The sequence below is a fragment of the Rhinolophus sinicus genome, chromosome 18 (genome assembly GCF_057876585.1).
Source record: "Rhinolophus sinicus isolate RSI-liver-muscle chromosome 18, RSI-T2T, whole genome shotgun sequence".
Classification (NCBI taxonomy): domain Eukaryota; kingdom Metazoa; phylum Chordata; class Mammalia; order Chiroptera; family Rhinolophidae; genus Rhinolophus; species Rhinolophus sinicus.
The window spans coordinates 9,749,615-9,773,019 of record NC_142518.1 but is presented as its reverse complement, the minus strand read 5'-3'; the positions used below and the strand labels follow the sequence as shown (position 1 = coordinate 9,773,019).

Here is a 23,405-nt window from a genome sequence, read left to right as displayed (position 1 = left end):
TATAACATTGGAAAAATTACACTCAGTTTGTTTAATTTTTGTTTCCAAGCAGTAGTAATCAACTTTCACGGAAGTAAAAAAGAATGTTAGCCTGTAAAAAAATAAGTCAAAGTTCATAATGGTTATGGCTGTTAATTATCCTACCAAATTTGATGTGCCTTTCTTTTTGGAATTTTTTATTTTATTGGGGAATAGTGTGTTTCTCCAGGGCCCCTCAGCTCCAAGTCATTGTCCTTCAATCCAGTTGTGGAGGGTGCAGCTCAGCTCCAAGTCCAGTCGCCGTTTTCAATCTTAGTTGCAGGGGGCGCAGCCCACCATCCCATGCGGGAATTGAACAGGCAACCTTGTTGTTGAGAGCCGGCGCTCTAACCAACTGAGCCACCCGGCTGCCCCTTGATGAGCCTTTTGAACATCCTAGTTTCGTAAGATTTTCTCATCTTAAAATAGAGCATAAAATATCAGGATGAAGACAAAAAATATCCCAAAGCCTTGTTTATGATAGATCCTGAAAGTGCTTTTTTTTTTCTTTCTGTTTAAGAGAACAAAAATGTAATGTACCTCAAGACACTTCCTTCTCAACAGTTTTAGGCTTCTTAGAAATCCAGTTTATGATTAAGATTAATCAATTCAGTTATATTCACCAAACCAATACTCATGGGCCACGAGGAATATAAATAAGTCTTACTAAGAATTTTTTAATCCTATCATCAATTATTCTTATTTTCTAGCTAGTTCTTTTGGAACCATGTGATCCATCCAAAGTTACACAAAATCCATTTTTAATCAAAAATCTGTAATTGAACATTATTATTAAAAGGAACCTTTGAGTACTTATCAAGTGCAAGGACCAAGCATTAGTACTAGTGTAAGATGGTGAATGTACGCTGCACAGCGATACTGGCAGTGTACGTGCATTTCAATGAAAGGAGTTTTCACACAGCCCCAATGCAATAAACTGGAGGATGTGGAAAGGGAGGACTGCAGGACCCCAGTGGGGACACGAGGAGGGGAGAAGTGGCTTCCTCCCCATTCAGCATTTATGGGAATCACCCCCCTGGTCCCAAGAGGAAGGTGCTGCAAATATGTGTCCTTTTTTTGTAAAGAATTTTCAATCTTGTTACTTAATACTAACAATAAAATGTCTACCCAAGAGGGGGATATGTAAAGGGGATAAAATCTCAGTAAAATTTTATGTTAAAAATTGAAGCAAGATCTTTTTCTACCAGCCTTAAATAGAAAGATAAAATGAAATTTTGATTAGTCAAGTAAGATAAACTAGATAACGGAGGGCAAAATTAATCAGTTACGGTAATGATATTGAGATTTAATTAGAAAATAAAGATCATAGGTTTGATTATTCTATTTTCTCATTAGCCATATTAATAAGAAGATAAATGAGGTTATTACAACAGTAAATTCAGAATATAAAGCAAATGATAAAGTATAAGCTTATATAGTATGTGTGATGAAAAATTATACATTGTATCCCATAAGTTTATTAAATGGTAATCTTTAGAGAAACATTAGTTAGGCCTTTAACTGGTCCTTTTTTCCTACTTCCTAGCTGTGTTAATGGAAATAACACCAAATAAGAAGAATGGGAGTTAATTAAGGGAAACAAAGATTGATGAAATCTGCAAATGGATGTGACACTGATGGAGGCAATATGGGGAGAAACTTTCACAAACATAGAGCTTTGAGCAGCCACAGAAATTTTTGTGTGGACATATGTTTTCATTTCTCCTGGGTATATTTAGGAGTGGAATTGCTGGTTCATATGCTAACTCTACGTTTAACATTTTGAGTAACTGCCAGAGTGTTTCCCAAAGCAGCTGCACCATTTTGCATTCCTTCCAGCAATGTATTAGGGCTCCAGTTCCTCTATATCCTTGCCAACTGTTTTTGTCGGTCTTTTCTATTAGCGTCATCCTAGTGAGTATGAAGTAGTATCTCCTTCCATTTTCCTAATGGCTAATAAGGTTGAACATCTTTTCATGTGCTTATTTTCATGTGCTTATCTGTATGTATCTTCTTTGAAGAAATGTCTATAGAAATACTTTACTCATTTTTAAAAATTATTTTGTTTCAGTTACAGTTGACATTCAGTATTATTTTATATTAGTTTCAGGTGTACAGCATAGTCGTTAGACATGTATAATTTATGAAGTGATCCCCCCAGGACACGTCATATTTAGTGACTCACCAGATCCTGTGAAACAGCAGCATTTCCAGTAGAGTGAGGAAGAAGACAGGGGTCCATGTTATTCTCACCATTATGTTGTACCTTTTCTGATAGGACCACTACAATGAGACAAAACAACAACATCAACAGTTAGGTATTACTGTTAAAAAGCAGGAGAAAAATTTTAAATGATGTGTAGAGGACATGAAATATAGGATTGCTTACCAGGAAAATGCAAGAGAATAATCACATCAAATTGAAAGGTGGAACTAATAACTGACAAAGAATACCTGTGCACACCCAAATTGGTGCAAAAAAATTTGAGGAAAATGAACATTTTGGCAGAAAAAAGGGCAAAGCATGAAATAAGCAATTTACGCACACAAAAAAGAGAGAAACACAAATGGCCATTCAACATACAAAATGTTTTACATGAAAGAAAGAATTGCCGATCAAAGCAGTATTTACATACTGCTGTACCATTTGTTTTGCCAAGAGTTTTGTGGACCATAATATCTGTTGGAGGATACTGGAAAATGAATACACATAAACTACAAAAAATATGTACACTGACATCACAGTTTTAAAAGGAAATAAACGTGTACCAAAATCTTACATTTTAGAATGTGTCCCCAAAATTAAAATTTTAAGAATTTCTACCAAAGATATTATTACTGTTTCCCTGAAAATAAGACCTAGCTGGACCATAGGCTCTAATGCATCTTTTGGAGCAAATATTAATATAAGATCTGGTCTTATTTTGCTTTAATATAAGACCGGGTCTTATATAATATAATGTAATATAATATAATAATATAATATAAAACTGGGTCTTATATTAATTTTTGCTCCAAAAGATGCATTAGAGCCGATGGTCCAGCTAGGTCTTATTTTCGGGGAAACACTGTACAAATGAGCAAAAAATTGTTAGCTTCCAGAGTATTTATTACAACATTTTTATTATAGTAAAAAAAGAAAATAAGAAATTAGATTTAAAAGCATATGATTCATTAAAACTATTCTAGAGGAATATTTAATGAAATACATTGAAAACACACTAAGTTCAAGAGAAAAAGTGACAAATCTTCGTAGTGATATAATATTAGTTTCTTTAATTGAGATATAATAGACATGTAATATGGTATAAATTTAAGGTGTACAATGTGTTTATTTGACACACTTACATATTGCAATATTACTACCACCATAGAGTTAGCTAACACCTCTATCACATCACATAATTATCATTTCTTTTTTGTGGTAGGAACAATTAAGATCTAATCTCATAGCAACTTTGAAATTATAATATAGTATTGTTCTCTATAATCATTGTACTGTGACTTATTTACCTACTGGTTGCAAGTTTGTACCCTTAAACATCTCCTCAATCCCAACCCTGATAACCTGCATTCTACTCCCAGTTTTGTTTTTAAGAAATCTATCTGTATTCCCTCTCTCCCTCTCTCTCTCTCTCTCTCTCTCTCTCTCTCTCTCTCTCTCTCTCTCTCTCTCTCAGACCCAAGGCTAAGAAAAATATGTTCCAAATATTTAGAAAACATTAACAATGGTCATTGATGCTGGTGGAATTACAGGTGATTTCTACTTTTTTCTTTTGGCTTGTCTATGACTTTCTATAAAGAACTTAAGTTACTCTTTTTTTCTACCTTTAAAAAATGATGTTGGGGCTGGCCCAGTGTCTCAGGCGGTTAGAGCTCCATGCTCCTAACTCCGAAGGCTGCCGGTTGGATTCCCACATGGGCCAGTGGGCTCTCAACCACAAGGTTGTCAGTTCCATTCCTCGACTCCGGCAAGGGATGGTGGGCAGCGCCCCCTGCAACTAAGATTGAACACAGCACCTAGAGCTGAGCTGCCGCTGAGTTCCTGATGGCTCAGTTGATTGGAGCGCGTCCTCTCAACCACAAGGTTGCCGGTTCGACTCCCGCAAGGGATCGTGGGCTGTGCCCCCTGCAACTAGCAATGGCAACTGGACCTGGAGTTGAGCTGCGCCCTCCACAACTAAGATTGAAAGGACAAAAACTTGACTTGAAAAAAAGTCCTGGAAGTACACACTGTTCCCCAACAAAGTCCTGTTCCCCTTCCCCAATAAAATCTTTTTTAAAAAAAAATGATGCAACACACTGGGCAATCATAATGCAAAACGGAAGAGATTTTCTTCTCTTTTCAAATGAATGGCTTACACTAGAATTTAGCATTTTACTGTCTTCAATCCTAGTCACACAGATGATTAAGTAAAAGCAAAAGGAAACACATTTGATACTTTTACGAAGTTTAAGGCTAAGGGAAAGCTGAATCGGATTAGGTCTCTAACATGACTGTTCCTTGATGCCAATAATCAGCTTTGTGACAATCTCCATCTATTGGCTTCTCCTTCCCATGTTGACTTTATCTTGTCTAACACTTCCCAAGATAACTTCATCTAGTCTGACTTTGTTTGCAGGGGTTAATGAGCTCTTCCTTTTAGGAAATTTCCATTTAATAGTGACCTAATAGTGAAATTTCTAGAATAACTGGGCTAACTTTTGGGTGCCTTTCCCTCTAGTACAACTTTTCCTGATTCTGTGCCCTTGCAACCAAGGCGAAGGAGAGAAGAAAAAGCTTTCTCAGGTGGAGTTATTGAATAGAAATGGGTCATCAGGGATGAAATATCACCCCAACTTGGAAGGGAAGATGATAGGACTCTCAAAGTGTTGCAGAAGTGTCGTTGCTGGGGAGGCCCAATGGCTCAGTTGGTTAGAGTGCGAGCTCTGAAAAACAGGGTCGTCGGTTCGATTCCCACATGGGCCAGTGAGGTGCGCCCTCCACAACTAGATTGAAGACAAGGAGCTGCTGCTTCCAGAGGGGTGGCCAGATGGCTTACTTGGTTAAGAGCACGAGCTCCCAACAAGGTTGCTGGTTTAATTTTTGCATGAAAACGGTGACTGGACTTGGAGCTGAGCTGCGCCCTCCACAACTAGATTGAAGGACAACGATTTGGAGCTGATGGGCCCTGGAGAAACACACTGTCCCCCAGTATTCCCCAATAAAATTTATATATATATATATAAAGAACTGTTGTTGTTCACATTTTTCTCATTACTGCTCTAAAACCCCAAATTTTCTATTTATCAGGGTCACCCAACCTAATTTTTCCACTCATGCTTTTCAATAAACGAGGTAGAATTTGGGAACTGAGTTCATGAAGAGGCAGCATGGTAGAGAAGAAAGCCATGACAGTGACCCGCTGGCGGGCTTCTACTGGCCTCTGCAGAATGCCCACCAGGGGAAGAGTCTTCTGCACTCACTCTTGTCAGAGCACCTCTGAGGCTTTGTTGCAATGTCAGTTTATCCCAGGATGACCTGAGCCACAGTGCAGTGTGGTTCTTCCGTGTGGTGGAGACAGGGTTCAAGTGCCACCCAGTCCACTCCCCCCAGAGTCACCCATGCCAGAAACACCGATCCTTGATTTCCTCAGATGGAAGATCATTACAACAGCAGCAACCGTGAGGCGCTGTTTTGAGGACCAGAGGCGTACATACTCCGCAAACCTAGTTCATGGTCGGTAGCTCTTCATGACTGTTCTAGAGCTGCCCTGACCCGTGTACTCACCAGCCACAAGCGGCTGCTGAAACGAATCACAAACTCAGTTCTGCAGCAGCACAAGCCCCCGAGCCCCATTCCACGTGCTCAGCAGCCACCTGCGTCTGCGGGCCTCCATCTTGGCTAGTGCAGCTGCAGAGCATTGCCTTCAGCACGGAATGGCCCACTGGCCAGCACTGCTCTGTATCTCTCACTTTGATTTTACACAATTGCCACGCCTTAGGGCTGACTGACATCTTTCCCTCTGAATTGGAAGCTCTCCTCGGATGTTTGCCTGCCTGTGGAAGTGAGTCAGGTTAGGCCCCTCTTGGAAGGCCTTTGTTCACCAGAGACAGAAAGGAGTGATATCTGTTTGCCACATTAACACAGCTTATCTGGGAGCCAGCTATCTTAGGCCTGAAAAGATGGGAAGCTCATGCCCAGGAAAGCCTTCAGAGGGGCCTCAATGCTCTCCACCCTGCACTTAACCAGACAACAAAAGGGGCTGGGGGATTTGGACTTGAAGTCAGCAGAGGAAGTATTAACCCAAGTGATGGGGGTTAATCATTAAACCCTCTAGCTGGTGGCTGGCTTGTTTCTCTGATATTCTAATCCGGGTCACAGAATGGCTAAGGCAGCTTTGAGTGGAGGGCAGCGTTTGTTTTCCTTTTCCTTTTCTTTTTTTTCTGTCCTTTCTCTGTTTGACTTTAGTTTTGCACGCTGAAGCTATGTCCTGGTGTCTTTTCTTGCCAACTATTATTCGTGTTGAACTCTGTGAATCAGGTATGTCACCTTGAAACTTAAAAATAGATTTTCTGTTGTCTTATTGTCAAGTCTTTGACTTCTAGAACTCATTTTTCTAAATTTGAAGATGTGTCAAGACTTGAAAGTTGACCCTCTGTTTTATGAGTTTGGATAAAAACTATTAAACCATCTATGAGGTTTGAAGTTACCCTTTCGGGAATATTTGGGGTCGAATATTTGTAGCTCTGTTTTCTGGTCATTCTAGTTGCATTAAATATTAGAATTTAGCAGGCTCTGTTTGACACATTTTGTCATCATGTGCTGCTCTTTCAAGTACTCAATAGCCACCTATGTCTAGAGCCAGCCATATTGGACAGCACAGATACAGAGCGTTTCCATCATTCCAGAAAGTTGCACTGGACAACATTGTTCTATATCATTAACTTTGATTTTATATAACCACCAGATGTTAGCGTTGACCAAAACCATTCCCTTTGCAAGAAAATGCTTTTAAAAGGAGCTTAGTATCAGACCAGTATTTAGCTTGGGAGATAAAGTAATAAGGGGAGCATCTGCCTGTTCATTTTTAAAATTTATTTTCTAATAACACTGTTCTTTCTTTAGCAATAGACCCTTCTGCAAAGTTATCTTAAGTTTGAACAAATTATTCCAAAGACTTCAATCTGATGTTTTATTAAAAGTAATAACGGATTCAAATGGAAATTGTTAATAAAATGATTTTGCTTAAAGTGTTTAATCTATAGTATAGGCTAGATATCCTAACTGATGGAGAAATATATGCAACTAATACATGTTGCTTGATCTGTGAAGCCACATGTGAGATATGAGGAAGTGTTCCATTCAATTTCACACACTCATTGAACATCTATTATGTGTCAAGTACATGCACAGTAGGCAGCTAAGTTGTTATTGAACATTCTTGTCCATGCAATTTCCATATGCTTGCTTTTTCTTGGGCATTTACGCAGGACTGAAACTGCAGGTCATTAAGTATATATGTTTAGCTTTAGTAACTCTTTTCTTATCCTCTCTTAAATTGTACATTTCCATTCCTTTTATGCATGAAGCCTATCTCTTTGAAATGTTTTGAATGCCGTAGTAGAAATATGCTACATGCAATGCACAAGCTTTCAATCGTTTAACACTTACCCAAGATACGTGGTTCCATTGGCAGGATACTTAATTTAGAACTACGTTAATCCAGTTCTAATCTAAATAGTTTGAGGCTTTGGTTCTGTGAAAAAACTCAACTCCTACCCATCACCAGCCAGTTCACACTCTTGGAATTAAGAGGAAGCAATGAAAGGAGAGGAGACCAGGTCAAATAATCCCTAACATCTGAAAAACAACTTAATCTCATGTTCCAAGTAGGGCTGGCTACCATCTTCATTTTCTTCTGGGGCACTGGGCTTATTCTCTTCTGCACTTGAGCAGGCTCATCCCCACCCAGCATGCTGTTAACAAGCTTTTCCAGTCTGAAGAGTGTTTGTGTTGATCCCCGATCAACAATGGTCTGCCTTGATTTTTAAGTTTGCAACCATGAAATCCTTCTACACTTCAGCCCTTGAAGCCGGTTAAGGGAACCAAGAGGAGGATGAAACTCAAACTCATTTTTTTCTTATATTTATGAAAGTCATGTGGAGGAAGGAAGATCTTAAAATTGTTCCCTAAAATGAAGATTTAGATTTTATTAGTATTTCAGCAAGTCATTCTTTTTCTGCCTGAATTTATTAGAGTACAAGAGAGCCTATCTAAAGCCAGTTTTCTTCATGCTCAGAGACTTGTTTCACTGCAATGTAAACTAGTTTTTAAAATCCATCCTCTGAGCAAAATAGCCATGTGTGACATCTCAGATATCCCCTCTGCTTTTCAGTCAATGAGAATGCCTTAGACATAGTGGTGGCTTCAGATTTTGTCTGCTGATGGGTGGGGAGACTCTAAGGCACTTGTGTTGAAATTACATTTTGACAGCAAACTCTCCTTTCACTAAGATCTCACATTTATATAGAGTGGCTATGAGATGTGCTATGGAAACTATCATAGGCTAAAGTATCCCCAAATCATCCAGTGGGGCCACTACTGTCTAAATACTTATACCTTTACTTGTGTGAAGTAGCACAAAGAACCAAGAACAAACAAGTGACACAGATGACAGCTGTGGCTAGGCATATGGTACACAATATTTTACAAACCCAAATTGGGCAACGTGGTTGACTACAATGAATATCAGTAGGAAATGCTCTTCACCGTGTCTGTAGACAAGTGCAGAGATTGGTGGTAAACATGTAATACAAAGGAAGAGAACTGACTACCGGGATAATAATAGGGTCAGGTGGAAGCTGCTTTATGTTGATTGATCAGTAGAAGACCTCGCTGAAGAAATGCCAATGAAACAGAGAGTGGATGAATAAGAAGGAGGCTGCACGGGGAACCATGTTCCAGGCAGGAGGAGCTGGCTATTGGCAGGGCGCCTGGATGGAAGGACATGCCAACCTTGCTGCCAGGCGGTATGATTCCCAGCAGTAGTGCTGCCAGGGGCCGAATGATGAGGCTGCCTAATGAATCGGGACGTGTTTAAAATGCAATCCCATTGCTGGGCCTACGTCTACATGCACGGCCAGTACACAAAAGGGCTTTCCCTATGGGGAAAGGGCACCACAAAATGCGAGCTGGGGCTGAAGACACTTTGAGAGAGGCGGCAAGACTGAGGGTGGCGGTGGATGGAAGATACCAGCAGCTTGGCAGCTGGGTCAGGTTTGAAATGTTCTGCCTTGCACAGGGCTTTTGGTGCCAGTGTGAGGCAGAGTGGATTCTGGAGGGTGAGAAACATCCCTCTCCAGGACGGCTTCAGGGGTTCACATTGTGAACCCTTGCTGTTTGTTTATTTTTTCTGCCCCGTTATGGTTTATTCTATGAATAATACAGAAAAATGGAGATACTGAGATGCACTGGATTGAAAATGTAAAGAGTAACTCACTAAAGATAGTCAAGCTATAAACAGGATAATGAACTCTCGTTCTTTTCATTCCATTTACAATATATTCTTAAGTAATCTCACGTTTTAACCATTATTTATTTATTTAGGGTTATTTGCCTCTTTCCTTTTCTACCAGTATTAAAAATAGAAATGAAATGCTAACTAGAGGTAATTTTAAAGTTTCTAGGAGCCTCATTTAAAAAGTTTTTAAACAAGAGAAAATTTTATATTTTATTTCGTCATATAAATTGAAAACACTGCCATTCAGCATGTGGTCAACATGAAAAATTACTAACGAGAGTGTATGGAAAATCTGCTGTGGGCTAGCCTGGTGTCTCAGGCAGTTGGAGCTCCATGCTCCTAATGCTGAAGGTTGCCGGTTTGATTCCTACATGGGCCAGTGCCAGATGGAACAGTTGGTTGGAGCGCAGGGCTCTCAACCACAAGGTTGCCAGTTCCACTCCTTGACTCCCACAAGGGATGGTGGGCTGCGCCCTCAACAACTAAGATTGAAACGACAACAACTTGTCTTGGAAAAAGTCCTAGAAGTACACACTGTTCCCCCAAAAAAGTCCTGTTCCCTTTCGTCAATTAAAAAAAAAAAAGAAAATTTCTTAAAAAAAAAAAATCTGTTGTGTGTCTTACAGGTAGATTTGGATGCTGAATTTTCATCAGAAATACTTGATTTGCATTTAGATTTCTATGTGGCTCACATCATTCATCTGCTGGACAGCTACTCCATGCGCTTACGAGCTTCAACTCCTGAGCCTTGCCCTGGACTATCCTTCATGTTGAGATGTGCTATTTGCTCACCTAACAGAAGACGATCCTAGTAGAGCGCAGTGACTGCATGGACACACAGGGACCCCCCAGGTGACCTTGCTGAGGATGAGCACAGAATCACGCATCGCCTCCTTAGAGCATCAGGACTGAAGAAGGCACTTTGGTGCTGAGCCGGTAACCACAGACACACGCGCGGTCATCAGCACGGAGACCAAGCCCCCGTTTCCTGGCGGTCAGGTCACTGCTATTTCTTAGCGCCTCGTGCCTGCAGATACCCGAGGCCCTAACTAGGTTGCCAAGCGGCTCTTCACCAGTCCCCTGTTTCTCAGGACCATTTGAAAGACAACACAGTCTGGGTGTCCTGGGCTATTTCCTGCGGAGTCACAGAATTCTTTGTGAAGAAGACATTGCGAACAAGCTTTTCAATACAGCACTTACACTGAACGTAGTAGATAGGTTCTTAGAAACTGTGACTTGAAGCAAAAGGACCCAAGGAAAGCAATTTTACCACAGGTGCTTTGATGCACAGAGAGATGCCATACTAACTTAACTCTCGTCCGTGTCAGGTAGCCTATGCTGAAACTGGCTAGTCAGTTTCCAAGAACTTATCGATGACATTAAGTGAGGACTTACTGTCCTATGTGTCCAGGCTTTATTTGTGCTCTTCACAATTAATGGGAGAAACAACACAAGAACTTTCTAACTCGATTCAGTTATAATGTAGACCAGTCCCGTGAAACAGAACGTCCTCTGACGATGCACATTTCCACTGTGTAAGTGCTGCCACATGTGGCCGTAAACTTTTTTTTTTAAGGGGGGTGGCAGCTCACAGGGGCCAATGTGGGGATCCAACCGGCAACTCTGGTGTTATTAGCACCACGTTCTAACCAACTGAGCGAACCGGCCACCCCTGGCCATAAAATTTTAATAAATTTATATTTACATGTAAATACAGACCTGGGGCTAGTAACTACATTTTATACAGTGCCATTCAGTTTTGAAACAGAAATGTTTCTCTTCCTTCTAAAAGTAAAGAGATCATGACACGGAGAACTATTGGAATAATAACAAATCGATACCATTTCTGTTATAGATGATAGTCTTTGTACTTCATTACATTAAGAATTAACATCATTCAATGTATGTTCTCATGGTCTAAGATCTCACGCCTCAAGTTTGTTATGTGACAATCAGGCTAAATTGCAGTAGACGATACACTAAGTGAAACTGATTTTATTTCCATCTTGGGTAATAGGTGCAAGGCTTTTATCTTTATTTGATCTTACCAGTCCTCATAGCAAGGACTGCCAATATTTACTGTCTGCTAGTTGAGATAGCAGCAAACAGCAATCTGAGTTGAGAGCCAGGGATGACTTGGGGGAGGGTGGGGAGCGACGGTAACTCAGGGAGCGTAAGCTCAGTGAAATACTGCTTCCTGAATGTGTCATGTCCTCTCCCTTCGTTTACAGCTTATTCTGCTTCACCCAATCCAAAAATGATCAGACTGAGACACAGGAGAGAGGCGCCGAGCCCAAGGGGACGGTGGTGACAACGCTCTCAGTACCAGAAGCAGCTGCCAACAGGGAGACTCGCAGGGTGGCAGGCGCAGCGAAGAACTTGCCAGTTATCTTCTGTAAGCCTCAACACTCTTGGGTCATTCTTGGTCACAAGTGAACACTCGGCCTTCTGGGCTCCTGAGCTCCCGGAAACAATGACTACTGACTTTATACCACGATATCAGAACAAGACGTGCTCAGTGACCCAGGCAGGGCAGCAGGGAACGTAATATCCTCCCGGGTGAGAACAGGGACGGATGGTGTAAAAAGCTCAAAACAAAATCAAATGGTGACTGCCATGTTTTTCTTTTCTTCCCCTTTTTTTTCATGTTTTTCTTAGTGACTTACAAACAAGAACATCTGACGTGGAAAATTCCTCCAAGGAGGCCCCCACATCCCTAAGCCACCACCAGTTTTTGTGCTTTTTGCCGGCATAAAAGCAGCAACACGATCCCAAAGGTACGAGCATACTGGATTTTAGACCTTACCTTTCAACTCTCTGTTAAAAAAAGTGAAATTTGGTAACCAGATAAATGTGACAATTGTTTTCCACTTGAAGCCTTAGACCGCAAAGTGCCAGTGGTGAGAATGAGCCAGTGTGGGGAGGATGCAGGCCGCCTGGTAGGAAGCCACGCCCAGCAACCAGAGCGGCTCAGGCTCAGGAGAACAGTCAGTGTTGCAGGAAACAAAATAGACTCTCAATACACATGCATTTATGAAGCAGTTTCAAGGTAGTGGGCTGGCTACATTAGCATTACTAATGAATTCCTTTTCTTAGGTGCATGTGGGGTCAAAGAGCATAAGCCCTGAGGAGGAAAGGTTAAAAAACCAAGGGTTTTGAAGAAAGCCAATATTTAAAACCTGTGTTAATTCAAGACGAAACGTGGAAAACGTGTAAAATATACTTAGACTTTCATGAGACACCTCTCCACCAGCACACACACATTACCCTCTCCTAGCACGCCGGCTTCTTTACCAGGTCTACTTCGTCCCTCAGGGGACACTCAGGAATGTCGGGGACATTTAAGGATGCCATCCAACATCCTACAGTGCACAGACAGCCCCCACAACACAGAAGGACCCACCCTATGCCAGCAGTGCTGCCCGGGGGACACATGGATGGTAACTCAGATTTCAGCAGCGGGATGAGGCGAGAGGGTCCCGGAAAAGCATCTGCTGCTCACTTGATGTGCTGTGTCCACAGCAGAACACACACTGGGCCAGCTGGCCAGCTAGAAGTAACCGCCATTTGTAACTCAGGAAGGAAGATGCCAGAGTGTGAGGCTACTCTTCTGAGCTGCTTGCAAACATGAATATGCAACTTCCAGAAAGTTACCATGCACAGAAATCGTTCGCACTCTGGATCAACCTCAGTGAAGACACGACAGCTAACAAGAAACATAAACAACAGGTTCCAAAGTCCTTGGAACGGGGACATCTTCCTTGGGCTATCTCTGCGTGACATCATTTTAACATGTTACAACTGTTCAAGGAAAGGCCTTTCTAAGCCTAACTGTGCTAATCATTTGACAGTATATATGTGGATTAAATCGCCACTTTGTACACCTCAGACTTACACGTTGTATTGCAATTATGTGAGGAAAGCTGGGGAAAAGAACTTTCCTCATTGATGGCAGAGGACAAGTAGAGAAACAAGTAGTAAATTCTCAGTCTTAAGGCCTAATAGCCCCCCTGGAATGCCACTGACATCCTATCTACAAGTCCTAAACACGCATCATTCTTACGCCGCAACAAGCCTCCTGCCCTTTAAGGCAGCCGTGTACTCACGGGCTCGGTTCCGGCTTTTGTACGTGCAGGTGTAGAGGCTGCAGGGCCTCGCTGGCACAGACCTCGGAAGCTGGAACCTTCTCCACAGCCATTTGTATGGAGAGCCTTGAAGAATGACCCTCAGGCCATTCATCACCCCCATGTTTGGCCGAAACCTTGATCAGCTCCCGAAGGACTGGCAGGAACCCAGTAACCTAGAGGCAGGACAGGAGGAGAAGCTGTCAGCTGTAGGCACTGACGATCACGTGGAGACCTCTCATTAGCACAACATTCAGACTATGGATACACGCCATGGGGGGGGGGGCCCTAGGGAGAGCCAATTGTTTATCCATTTTCCTCAAACTCACTGGTCAGCCTAGGACGACAGACCCATCTGCTGGCGGTCCCGTCCACTTTCTGCTCCAGCCTGCACACAAGCCACATGGACTTCAGTTTTTCCACGTCGGACGCTGCCTCCTTCCCTGGCCCACCCTCCCTGCCTCACGGCCTGGGGCATTCCTACCCACCCTCTGATGATCACATCCACCCTCATTGTCTAGAAGCCTCCCTCGCCTGTCTCCTCTCTTGCTGAGCCCAGTGGCCTCTCCTTGGTCACGGTGCTCGTCACAGCTGAAGTCAATCCCTCGCCAGGAATGTAATTCGTGACTCCATCTCCTTAGTATCTAAGCCCGTGTTAGCGACTGAGTCTGTCTCGGTCACAGCTGCATCTCTTAGGGACACGGAGCCTGGTACGTGATGGCTGCTTGATGACCTGAGTCGGCTTCCTTGGTGATGGAAAAGATGCAGACCCTCATTTCATGAACCAAGAACTATGAAGTGACTGCTGGCTTGTTCGCGGTATTGAGAGTTTCTCCTTTCCCTACGTGCCGCCACCACCCGTGTGTGGGTTATTAATACTTTGGAAACACTTTTATTTTAAGTGCTTGTCTTCTAAGAGGAGGGTCCCATATCCTCCCGATAAGATCTGAAGGCCCCCCAAAGTTCTGCCTGATCTGAGAGAGGAACCTCTCCGCATATGGACCTAACCTGGTCTCACAGGGATGACAGTTCCGCCAGTCATCATTTTCCTTTCAGCAGGTACTGCTGTTTCCTTTGCTCCCGGCACTGTGTTGGGTGTGGGATGCTGAGATGAACAAGGGCACGAAAAGGAAGCCCCGACCCATGCTCCACGTGGATGACCCTACAAACCACGATGCCAAGTGAACGAAGCCAGACACAAAAGGTCACATATGGTAGGATAACATTCACACGACATACTTAGAAAAGGGAAACCTAGACAGAGAGAGCAGTTTGGTGGTGGCCAGGGGTGGCAGGGAGGGGGAGATAGGGACTAGGTGATAAATGGGTACAGGATTTTCTTTTGGGGTGATGTAATCGTTTTGGGGCTAGATAGAGTTGGTAGTTGAACAACATTGTGAACGTTCTATCGCTCCTGAGTGAACTCTTTCACACGGTCCATTTTGTGTTGCTGAATAAGAAAATAGCATCGTGGGGAAGGGAAACACACCAATCCGGTTCTCAGCAGCTGTTAGTGCCTCCTCGGTGTGTCTCCGGGTTCCTGGAGGCCTTTCCACAGTGTGGCAATGCCGGGGGAGGGCAGGTGCCAACAGGCACAAAACAGAAACGGAGAGGGCACTAAACACAGGTCACTGGCACACTTGAACCGTATCATTCACACCATCTTTGCAAGAAGAGTGTAAGATACAAAACAGCACCTCAGGATCCCCAGCAAGGAAGAGAAAGGAGGCACACGGTCTGATTTCACCCTCCCCTCTTCATCTACTTCCCTGCGATTAACTGGCTGTGAAGTAGCTCTTCTCCCCCGTTCTGCTGCCGTGCTCCCCGTGCTCCCCGCCAGATCGGAGCTAGAGGGAAGGCCAGACCCAAGGAAAGGGGAGAATTGTACCTGCGGTGTGTCCACTGAAAGCAGGAAGCAGTTACTTCCGCTTACTACCCTGAAAGGAACAACTGAGGGCTCCAGGCAGAACGCTTTATAATGAATTAGCCATTAACAAACCACGTGCCCGGATTGTACGTGAGGTGTGACAAGGAGGCAGCCTCCCAGTCCGGGGCCGTGTGCTCCACTGTCATCACCTAGCAGTGAACACACTGACCTCGGGGACTGGAGATTCGCGTCACCACATGAAAGGGGACCGTACGTAGGGAGTTCGTGAAGCCCACGGAGGCTTCTCACCTGCAGGCCTAACTCCCTACCTGAGGTTTAGGCCACTGACACCTAAAGTAGGTTTTCCCTGCCAAAAAGTGTTGGAAATTCTCAAAGCAAGTTAATCACTTCTGTCCATAGTTTTAGGTGCGTGTTTCTAATGTATGCATTGTGGAGGGAGCAGGTATGTCAGAATGTGCCTTCATTCCGTTCTTCTTTCTCTGTCTGACTTGAATAATGAGCGACTGACTGTCTCATGCAAAGCAGTGTGCCGAGTAAAGATGGAAGTCATGTTTCCCCCATTGCCACAAGCTGGCAATGTGCAAGCAATAACTATTTAAACAAATAATTCCTGGGATTTTTAGTTACCTTTTTTATTGTGGTGAAATATACAAAATGTTTATAACTTTTACCTTGTTTTACGTGTTTAATTCAGTGGCGTCTAATACATTCACAACCTTGTGTACCCATCGCCACTGTCTATACCCCAAACTTTTTCATCATCCCCTACATGTTCTACCCATGACACAGTAACTCCCCACTGCTCCTGACCCCCAAACTCTAGTAACCTCTATTCTACATTCTGTCTATGCATTTGCCTATGTACACACTTCGTATAAGTGGAATCATGTATTTCTCCTGCGTCTTCCTTATTTCATTTCACATAATTAAACAAATGCTTCATCAAAGCCAGACGTATTGACAGCCCTGACTTAATGAGAACATGGGGCAGAGGCTCTAAGTATCAAGAGGTGGTGAATCGGACCATGTGTCGTAGGAGAGAGACAATTTTAACAGGAGGGGCAAAGGCAGAGCGATGGATAGCAGTAATGTCAGCCTGATGAGGACATTGGGGGGGGGGGGCCTAGGAGCCAAGGCCAGAGAGGACAACAGAGGTTGCAAAAGCAGAACCTGGGTTTATTCAGTAATCAGTCTCAGCGTCAGGGGGAGGTGGGCAAATATGTGGAAAAGGAGTCCTTTCTTGCGTACAATCTAGATAAAAAAAGAGACTTAGTAATTCCCGGGGACACAGTGCCAACTACAATGTATACTCAACAGAAGGGACGCGCTGGTTTGTCCTTCAAAGAGGAGGTGGTGATAAGACAAGGCCAACGGCAGGCCTGACCAGGAAGGGAGCGGTGCAGATGAGCAGGCATGCTCCTGGCCGACTCAAGGGGCCAGTGAGGGTGAGGCCCGTCACCACCCAGCTCCAGAGCCAGCAGGAAAGCCCCGAGGAGGCTGAGCTGGCGCAGGGAGGCTGGCACTGACCTCCAGGGCATTTCATACACGCCAGACACATTTCTAGGTTCACTGGGGAACCAAGCAAAGTCTCTGCCCTCGTGGAACGCACATTCTAGTCGCGGGAGACAGACAACAAATGAGAATTTAATAACTAAGACAGTTGTAGAGAGAATTACATTAAAATATGTCAGTGGAAAGCAGAACAGAAGATGAATTTGGAGTCCACTGAGAAGGGCGGGTTGGATTTTTAAATAAATTGCTCAGGGGAGGTCTTATTGAGAAGGTGAAATTTGAGCAAAGACTTGAAGGAGGTAAAGGAATGCGATCGATGGCTATCAGGGGAAGGGTGCTCCTGGCAGCGGGAATTAACTGCTGTGCACAGGCTGTGAGGTGGGAGTGTGTGCAGCACATACAAGGGGCAACGAAGCCAATATGGCAGGCGTGGACGGAACCAGGAAGACGGCAGCAGGAGACGAGGTCGAGAGGTACTGGATGCGAAATAAGGAGATTTCTAGGCCCCTGTAAAGGTTCTTTCTTTAACTGAGATTTCTCACTCTCGGCATTGTTGACATTTCTGATCAGACAACTGTGGTTTAGGGGCTGTCCTGTGCGCTGTAGGAGGTTTAGCAGCGTCCCTGGGCTCTAGCCACTAGATGCCAGTGGCACCCTCCCTCCAACAGTGACAACCAAAAGCATCTCCAGACATTGCAGATGTCCTTTGGAGAAGGGGGATCACCTCTAATTGGGAACCACTGCTTGAAGAGAAATGGGGACACAATGCAGTTTTAGAGCAGAGGAGGGACAAAACCCGATTTGTATTTCTACAAGATCATTCGGGTGCCCCACTGGAAATGGAGTAGGATGGGAGGCAGGAAGGAAGCAGGGAGAACATTCAGGATAATCCAGGGGCCGGAAGTAAGGACGTCGCAGTGGTGGTGGTGAGAAGTGCTTGGGTGTTGGCTGTACCTTGGAAATACAGCCAGTAGGACGCACAAAAAGGGCGTCCAGGATGCCTGGAAGATTCGTGGCCGAAGCAACTGGAAGAACAAAGTTGCCATGAACTGACATGAGGACAACAGTGTGTGGGACAGGTTTTGGGTGGGAAATCAGTACTCAGAGTTGGGCATGTGGAATCTCAAATGAAATTCCCACAATCCAAGTGGAGAAAATGAAGCACCGAACCGGGCAGTGGCAGTAGAGATGGACAAGGTATCTGGTATTGAAGAGATCACCATTTTGGTAAAACAAAACAAAACAAAACATGGGTTTGCACTGAACTGGAGGAGAGAAAAGGGAAGTCGTTGAGGAAGGCCTCGTGGTGTTACAGATGGACGATGCTGGTGGTAGAATGAGAAAATGAATCCCTGAACAGAGAAACGGAAACCCGCACACGGAGCACGTGGGAAGGGAAAGATGGCACTCTTCCTCCACTTCCATAGTGGATTTGAGCTGCAAGGGACAGCTGAGAGGAAAGGTCTAGGAGGGGAGTTGGCAATACAGCTCTGGTGCAGGCAGGGGTCATGAGGCTAGAGAGAGATGGAAACCCCTCCCCCAGGAGTAATAGGTGTGTTGAGGGAGACTGACAACATGGAGTCATTAGGAGGCCAAAAGATGAAGAAGGAACAGTCAAAGGCTATTAAGGAAGGAGCCTGGAAGGTCAGGGGTGAGGAGGGTTCCAGGAAAATCCAAATAAACAGAAACTCAATTTAGCTAATGCTAGGTTCTAACACCTGTAACAGTACATGATATTATTTATGTCTGGGAATATGCTTCAGGAAGAAATATGCTTATCAAAAAAATGTTAATGAATTTGTTCCTAGACTATAAATTGCAAAGTTCAGCATTAAAAATACACTGTCATTATGAAATAGCCTCCAGGGGAATCCTGGAATGTATAAATGTAGGATGTATTTCCTTAATAAGTTATATTTTGTAATGCAAGCACAGGAAAAATGGATAACACTGATTAAAATTATAACTGTTTTATATTGCTATTAATCATTGTGTATGAGGATAAATAGATCACTGGATAAAGTTTTAGAACAAAAATATTTCCCTTTTGATTTATAGATGATGTAATACAGAATTGTACACCTGAAATCTATGTAATTTTACTAACAATTGTCACCCTAATAAATTAAAAAAAGAAATTTCCCTTTCTCAGAAGCCATATTCAAAGTAATAGCATTTCAAATGTATAAAATAATGCTCACTTTGACCAACACTATTCAGCTCTGCCTTAGGAACAGAATTATACATCAGAACATAAAATGGGAGACACTTTAGAGAACAGGTGTATACTGTAGAAGGTCATCAACGGTGCCTAAAGACAATCACTGAGCTTAAATTAATAGTAATCATTTATTGAGCAGTGGTTATTTAAAGTTACCCACAGATCTCATAAAACCCAAGCTTGTGAAATCACAAATAATGTTAATCCTCAAACATAGCACACAACAATGAACTCCCAGCATTACTTTACTGGATTTCATAAACAATCTGTCCTTATTTCTATGCATAAAGATGGGACCGCAGGCTGTAAGTGCCCCAGGGAAGCTACACTTCCTGTGCCATGTGCCTTTTGCTATCACTGATATTTTATGTACGTCCTTGGGTTTTACTTACACATTCTTTATGTTGTGCAGACTTGAAAATGTGTGAAAAAAGATTCTAACAGCCGTTTGAAATTATTCATAAATCATGTATTTATTAAATGCTTCAGCTCATGAACTCTGCCATGTACGTGTGTGGCAAACACCAAAAAAAAGGTACCTACCAAAGGTTACAATTACATTGAAAAAAATTCCTTGCTTCTTATCAGATTGACCCTTTATTTTCTTACCTCCTGATCTATATCGAAAGGAAGCCAGGATCTTGCAAGTCTCTGGATTTATATTGGAAGATATGTTTCCATGTCTTGACTGAGAAAGCTCAGCTTCCTCCTCTCACCCACTTTTCTGTGAGTATGTTCCTAATCTGGGGTTGCCAAAGGTTTCAAAATATATTTCTTAACCTGGTTTGTGTGCTGCAACTAACTTCCCCAGAGCAGCCAATGATATGAAATGTATTATCTTCCTTCTATCTGATTTCCCCAATATTTATCTTCAGCCAAAATTCACTTAACTTTTATCGTGTTCTAACTGTGTGGTGGTAGCCTTTTGCCTGGCAGGTGTGTGTACAGGAGCAGGAATGGTGCCCCTCACTGCTCTTGGCCTTTAGGTGAATTTCACTGCTGGTACTGAGTTTACAATTTCTGATTGGAAGAAAGCCCTAGAGAACTGAAAGGCTTTCATTTCCAAAATATTCAAGAACAGTGCAACTCTTTACCAGGGCCTGGAAGGGAGGAGGGGCTGGGGTGAACTTTGGTTCACTGTGGACGCCAATGCAGGCTGAGAACAGGGATCTTTCTGAGGTATGTGCAGAGGCAGCTTATTGGTACCGTGTGGGGCAGCTAGCTTCTATCACCAGAGATTTATGACTTCTCTCCATACTCCAGCAAGACTTTGGAATAGCAAAGTGGAGATGGCCAGATTGTAAGTAAAGGAAGAAGGCAAACCAGAAAGCAATGCGGCTTTCACTGACAGAATAAATCCTACCCAAGTTAAGGTGTACACATCTTCGTTACCTGCACATATTTCTCAGGCTTTCTCAGCAAAAATAAACGAGGAGGAATTACTGTGATAACAACAACGAGATTCCAGAAGCCTCAGAGCAGTAGCTTTCAACTCATGACACAGAGAATCATACCCACCCACAACGTTTATGGTTCGTAGGTTCTTCCCCTCCAACTCCGGGCGGGGCACAAAAGAAAAAAAATAGAAGAATTGAGGACTAGTGAAGGCTTCGAGTTGTCCACAGGGCACAGCTATGCTGCCAACCTCCTGCCCTGGGGGTAGCTGTGGATCTGTTTATAGCCCCTGGCACGGTGAGGGGAAAGAGTGCAAGTCTGAGGAAGTCCCAGCTTGCTGCGACTCTGTTTCTGGAACCCCCTCAGCTCCCAAATGCTGTGAGCCAGCTGTTCTACCTTTAAATGGACAGAGCCCTAAGGGAGCGTAGCTGTCCGGCGGCCCTACAGGGTTAGAATAGGGAATGGGCGATTCCCTGCCCCCTCCCCACCATTCTTCAGAGAAGTCCCGCCCGGACTTGGCCAACTTCGCGGGGTCAACAGCTGTCCCAGCTCCGGGGCGCATCGCACCGCGTGGCCGTGTGTGGGGCAGGGTCCCTGTCCTCTCTGGTAGGCTACGCCCCCCTGCTGCCCACCCACCACATCGCCGCCGGACCTTACTCGAACGTTTACCTGAACGGGAACCCCTCCAACCGCTACAGGGATGAGAAGCTCATGCGCGCGGCCATCTTGGTCACGCCCCCTTTCGCTTCGTCACGCCCCTCACGCCAAATACGTCATTTCGCTCAGCACGTCACGTCCCCCTGCGTCCGACTCACATCCCGGACAATGTCTCAAGCCGCGCCCCGGCCACGCTCCCACCGGCACCTCCACTGTCCTCGCCCCGGGTCTTCAGCCTCAGTCTCACGCCTGCGCGCTAACTTGGTCACCCCGCTTCCCTCCGCTTGGGCCCAACCCGCTTTCCCGCTGAAACCTCTCTGTGACGCCCCACGCGCGGGCCGCGCCCTCACGTTCATGGTACGTCCTTGCGCTCCGCCTACAACCATGCCCCTTCTGCTACGTCATTTGCGTCCCGTACGCTACTCCGTGGCCCTGCTTCTCCATTGGTGTCCATGGGACACCTGATCTGAATTCTTTCACCGCCTGTTACGCCCCTAGGCTACCCACATTCTGCTGACTCCGTGTCTCTCCTTTGTGCCCAGGTCCCTGCTTTTAACTCTGGTAATTCTTCTGCCTGAGCTAACTACTCCCACAATCTCGACCAACTGTCAAGCCCTTACGAGTGGCCACACGCCGACTAAGACACTTTTTCAGGTCAAGGCCCTGGACTATGCCTAGGCCACGCCCCTCCCAACTTGGCCGTCCCCGGCACTACTTCCCACGGTTCCAGGCCCCGCCCCTCAGGCCCAGGTCACATTATTTCCCTCCTGCTTTCCACGCCCCTCCGTCCTGGCCTATTCCGACGCTTTGTATCATTGGCCACACTCAAGCCGGGCATGCGCATTCTCCTGTTTCGTTTTGGCCGCTCCCTGGGTTCCCAGGCTTTTCACGCTTGGTTCTACTGTGGCTGAGTCCACGCCTTTCGCTCTTTCTCCGCTGGCGGAGCCTGGTCCTAGGAAGCCGCTGAGGAGCGGGCAGGGCCCACGAGTTTCCAGACAAAACTCCCAAATCTCAGAGCTAGACGTCAGCGGCATTTATATAATGGAACAAGTCTGCACGTCCTAGTCTAAAAATCGACTTTCTTCATATTTCTCCCAGCTCCAAACAGAATGAGGAGAATCCGGATAGGAAGCAAGTGGGGACCTACTGGAACTGTGTTCCTACCATTCCTTCAACCGACCTTAGGTGCTAGTCAGCTGCAGGGAGTAAGCACACTCTAATTCCTGATGTGTCCCTCAGGTGATTTCTTGGGACCCTTAGTGCCCTGCTGTTGTCTAGGGTCAGTGGAGACAACACCACACTTAGATTCTGCCTACAGCCACCTGCTCCGAGAGTAATACTCCCTCCATTTACAATTCTGGATCCACAGGAAAAAAGCAAAGAGGTTATTACCAGCATTGTTTTTTTGGCTGTCCAGAAATCTCTCCATGGGCACTCCTGGGGGAAGGGCACTTTCCATTAGCCATTCAGTTATTAATTTAAATCGTTTTTATGGAGTACTATGTTCCAGTGATGAGTAAGACAAACCCCAAGGAGCTTACAGCCTGAAGTTCCCCCACTTGGGTTTGGCTGGGACTAGAATTGATGAGCAAGTTAAGGAAGATGTGGTTGAGGGGGAGGGTTTGGTTAATATGTGAAAAAGGACTTGGTAAGTGCTGGTCTTTTTTTTTCTTATTTGAGGTATAATTGACATAACACTAATTTCAGGTGTACAACATAATGATTCAATATTTGTATATTTGTCAAAATGATCACAATAAGTCTAGTTAACATATCGCTACACATAGTTACAGATTTTTTCTTCTGATAAGAACTTCTAAGATTTATTATCTTAGCAACTTTCAAATATACAATACAGTTATTAACTATAATCATCATACTGTATATCACATCCCCATGACTTATTTATTTTATAACTGGAAGTTTGTACCTTTTGACCCCTTTCACCCATTTCACTCCTCCCTCTCCCCCATCTCTGGCAAACACCAGTCTGCTCTCTGTATCTATGAGTTTGGATTTTTTTTGGGTTTTGTTAGTTTGTTTTTTACATTTCACGTGTAACTGAGATCATACGGTAGTTTTCTTTA

The 23,405-nt window shown here is 44.2% G+C and overlaps 1 protein-coding gene and 1 long non-coding RNA gene across 5 annotated transcripts in view; one reads left to right on the top strand and one right to left on the bottom strand.

Moving 5' to 3' along the window:
- The window catches only part of CA5B (carbonic anhydrase 5B), a 55,974-nt gene extending 34,277 nt beyond the window's left edge, over positions 1-21,697 (bottom strand). Inside the window, exons 1-3 of one of the 4 annotated variants that reach the window (XM_088795283.1) lie at positions 13,628-13,745; positions 4,039-4,198; positions 2,204-2,301 (exon numbers count right to left, since the gene is read on the bottom strand). Coding sequence is in view for 3 of the 4 variants with exons in the window: in XM_088795285.1 (XP_088651411.1) it covers positions 13,628-13,769 (142 nt within the window). In the remaining variant the exon portion in view is untranslated. Of the gene's footprint in view, positions 1-2,203; positions 2,302-4,038; positions 4,199-13,627; positions 13,822-14,653; positions 15,444-15,533; positions 16,362-21,330 lie in introns of those variants that run through there. The other 3 variants (XM_088795285.1, XM_088795287.1, XM_088795286.1) reach the window with 3 other exon arrangements.
- LOC148754555 (uncharacterized) lies at positions 5,477-13,621 on the top strand. Its single transcript, XR_016020104.1, has 4 exons — positions 5,477-6,541; positions 10,148-11,056; positions 11,753-11,916; positions 12,180-13,621. It is a non-coding gene; the product is annotated as an uncharacterized LOC148754555 (long non-coding RNA).
- Positions 21,698-23,405: the final 1,708 nt, after the last annotated feature.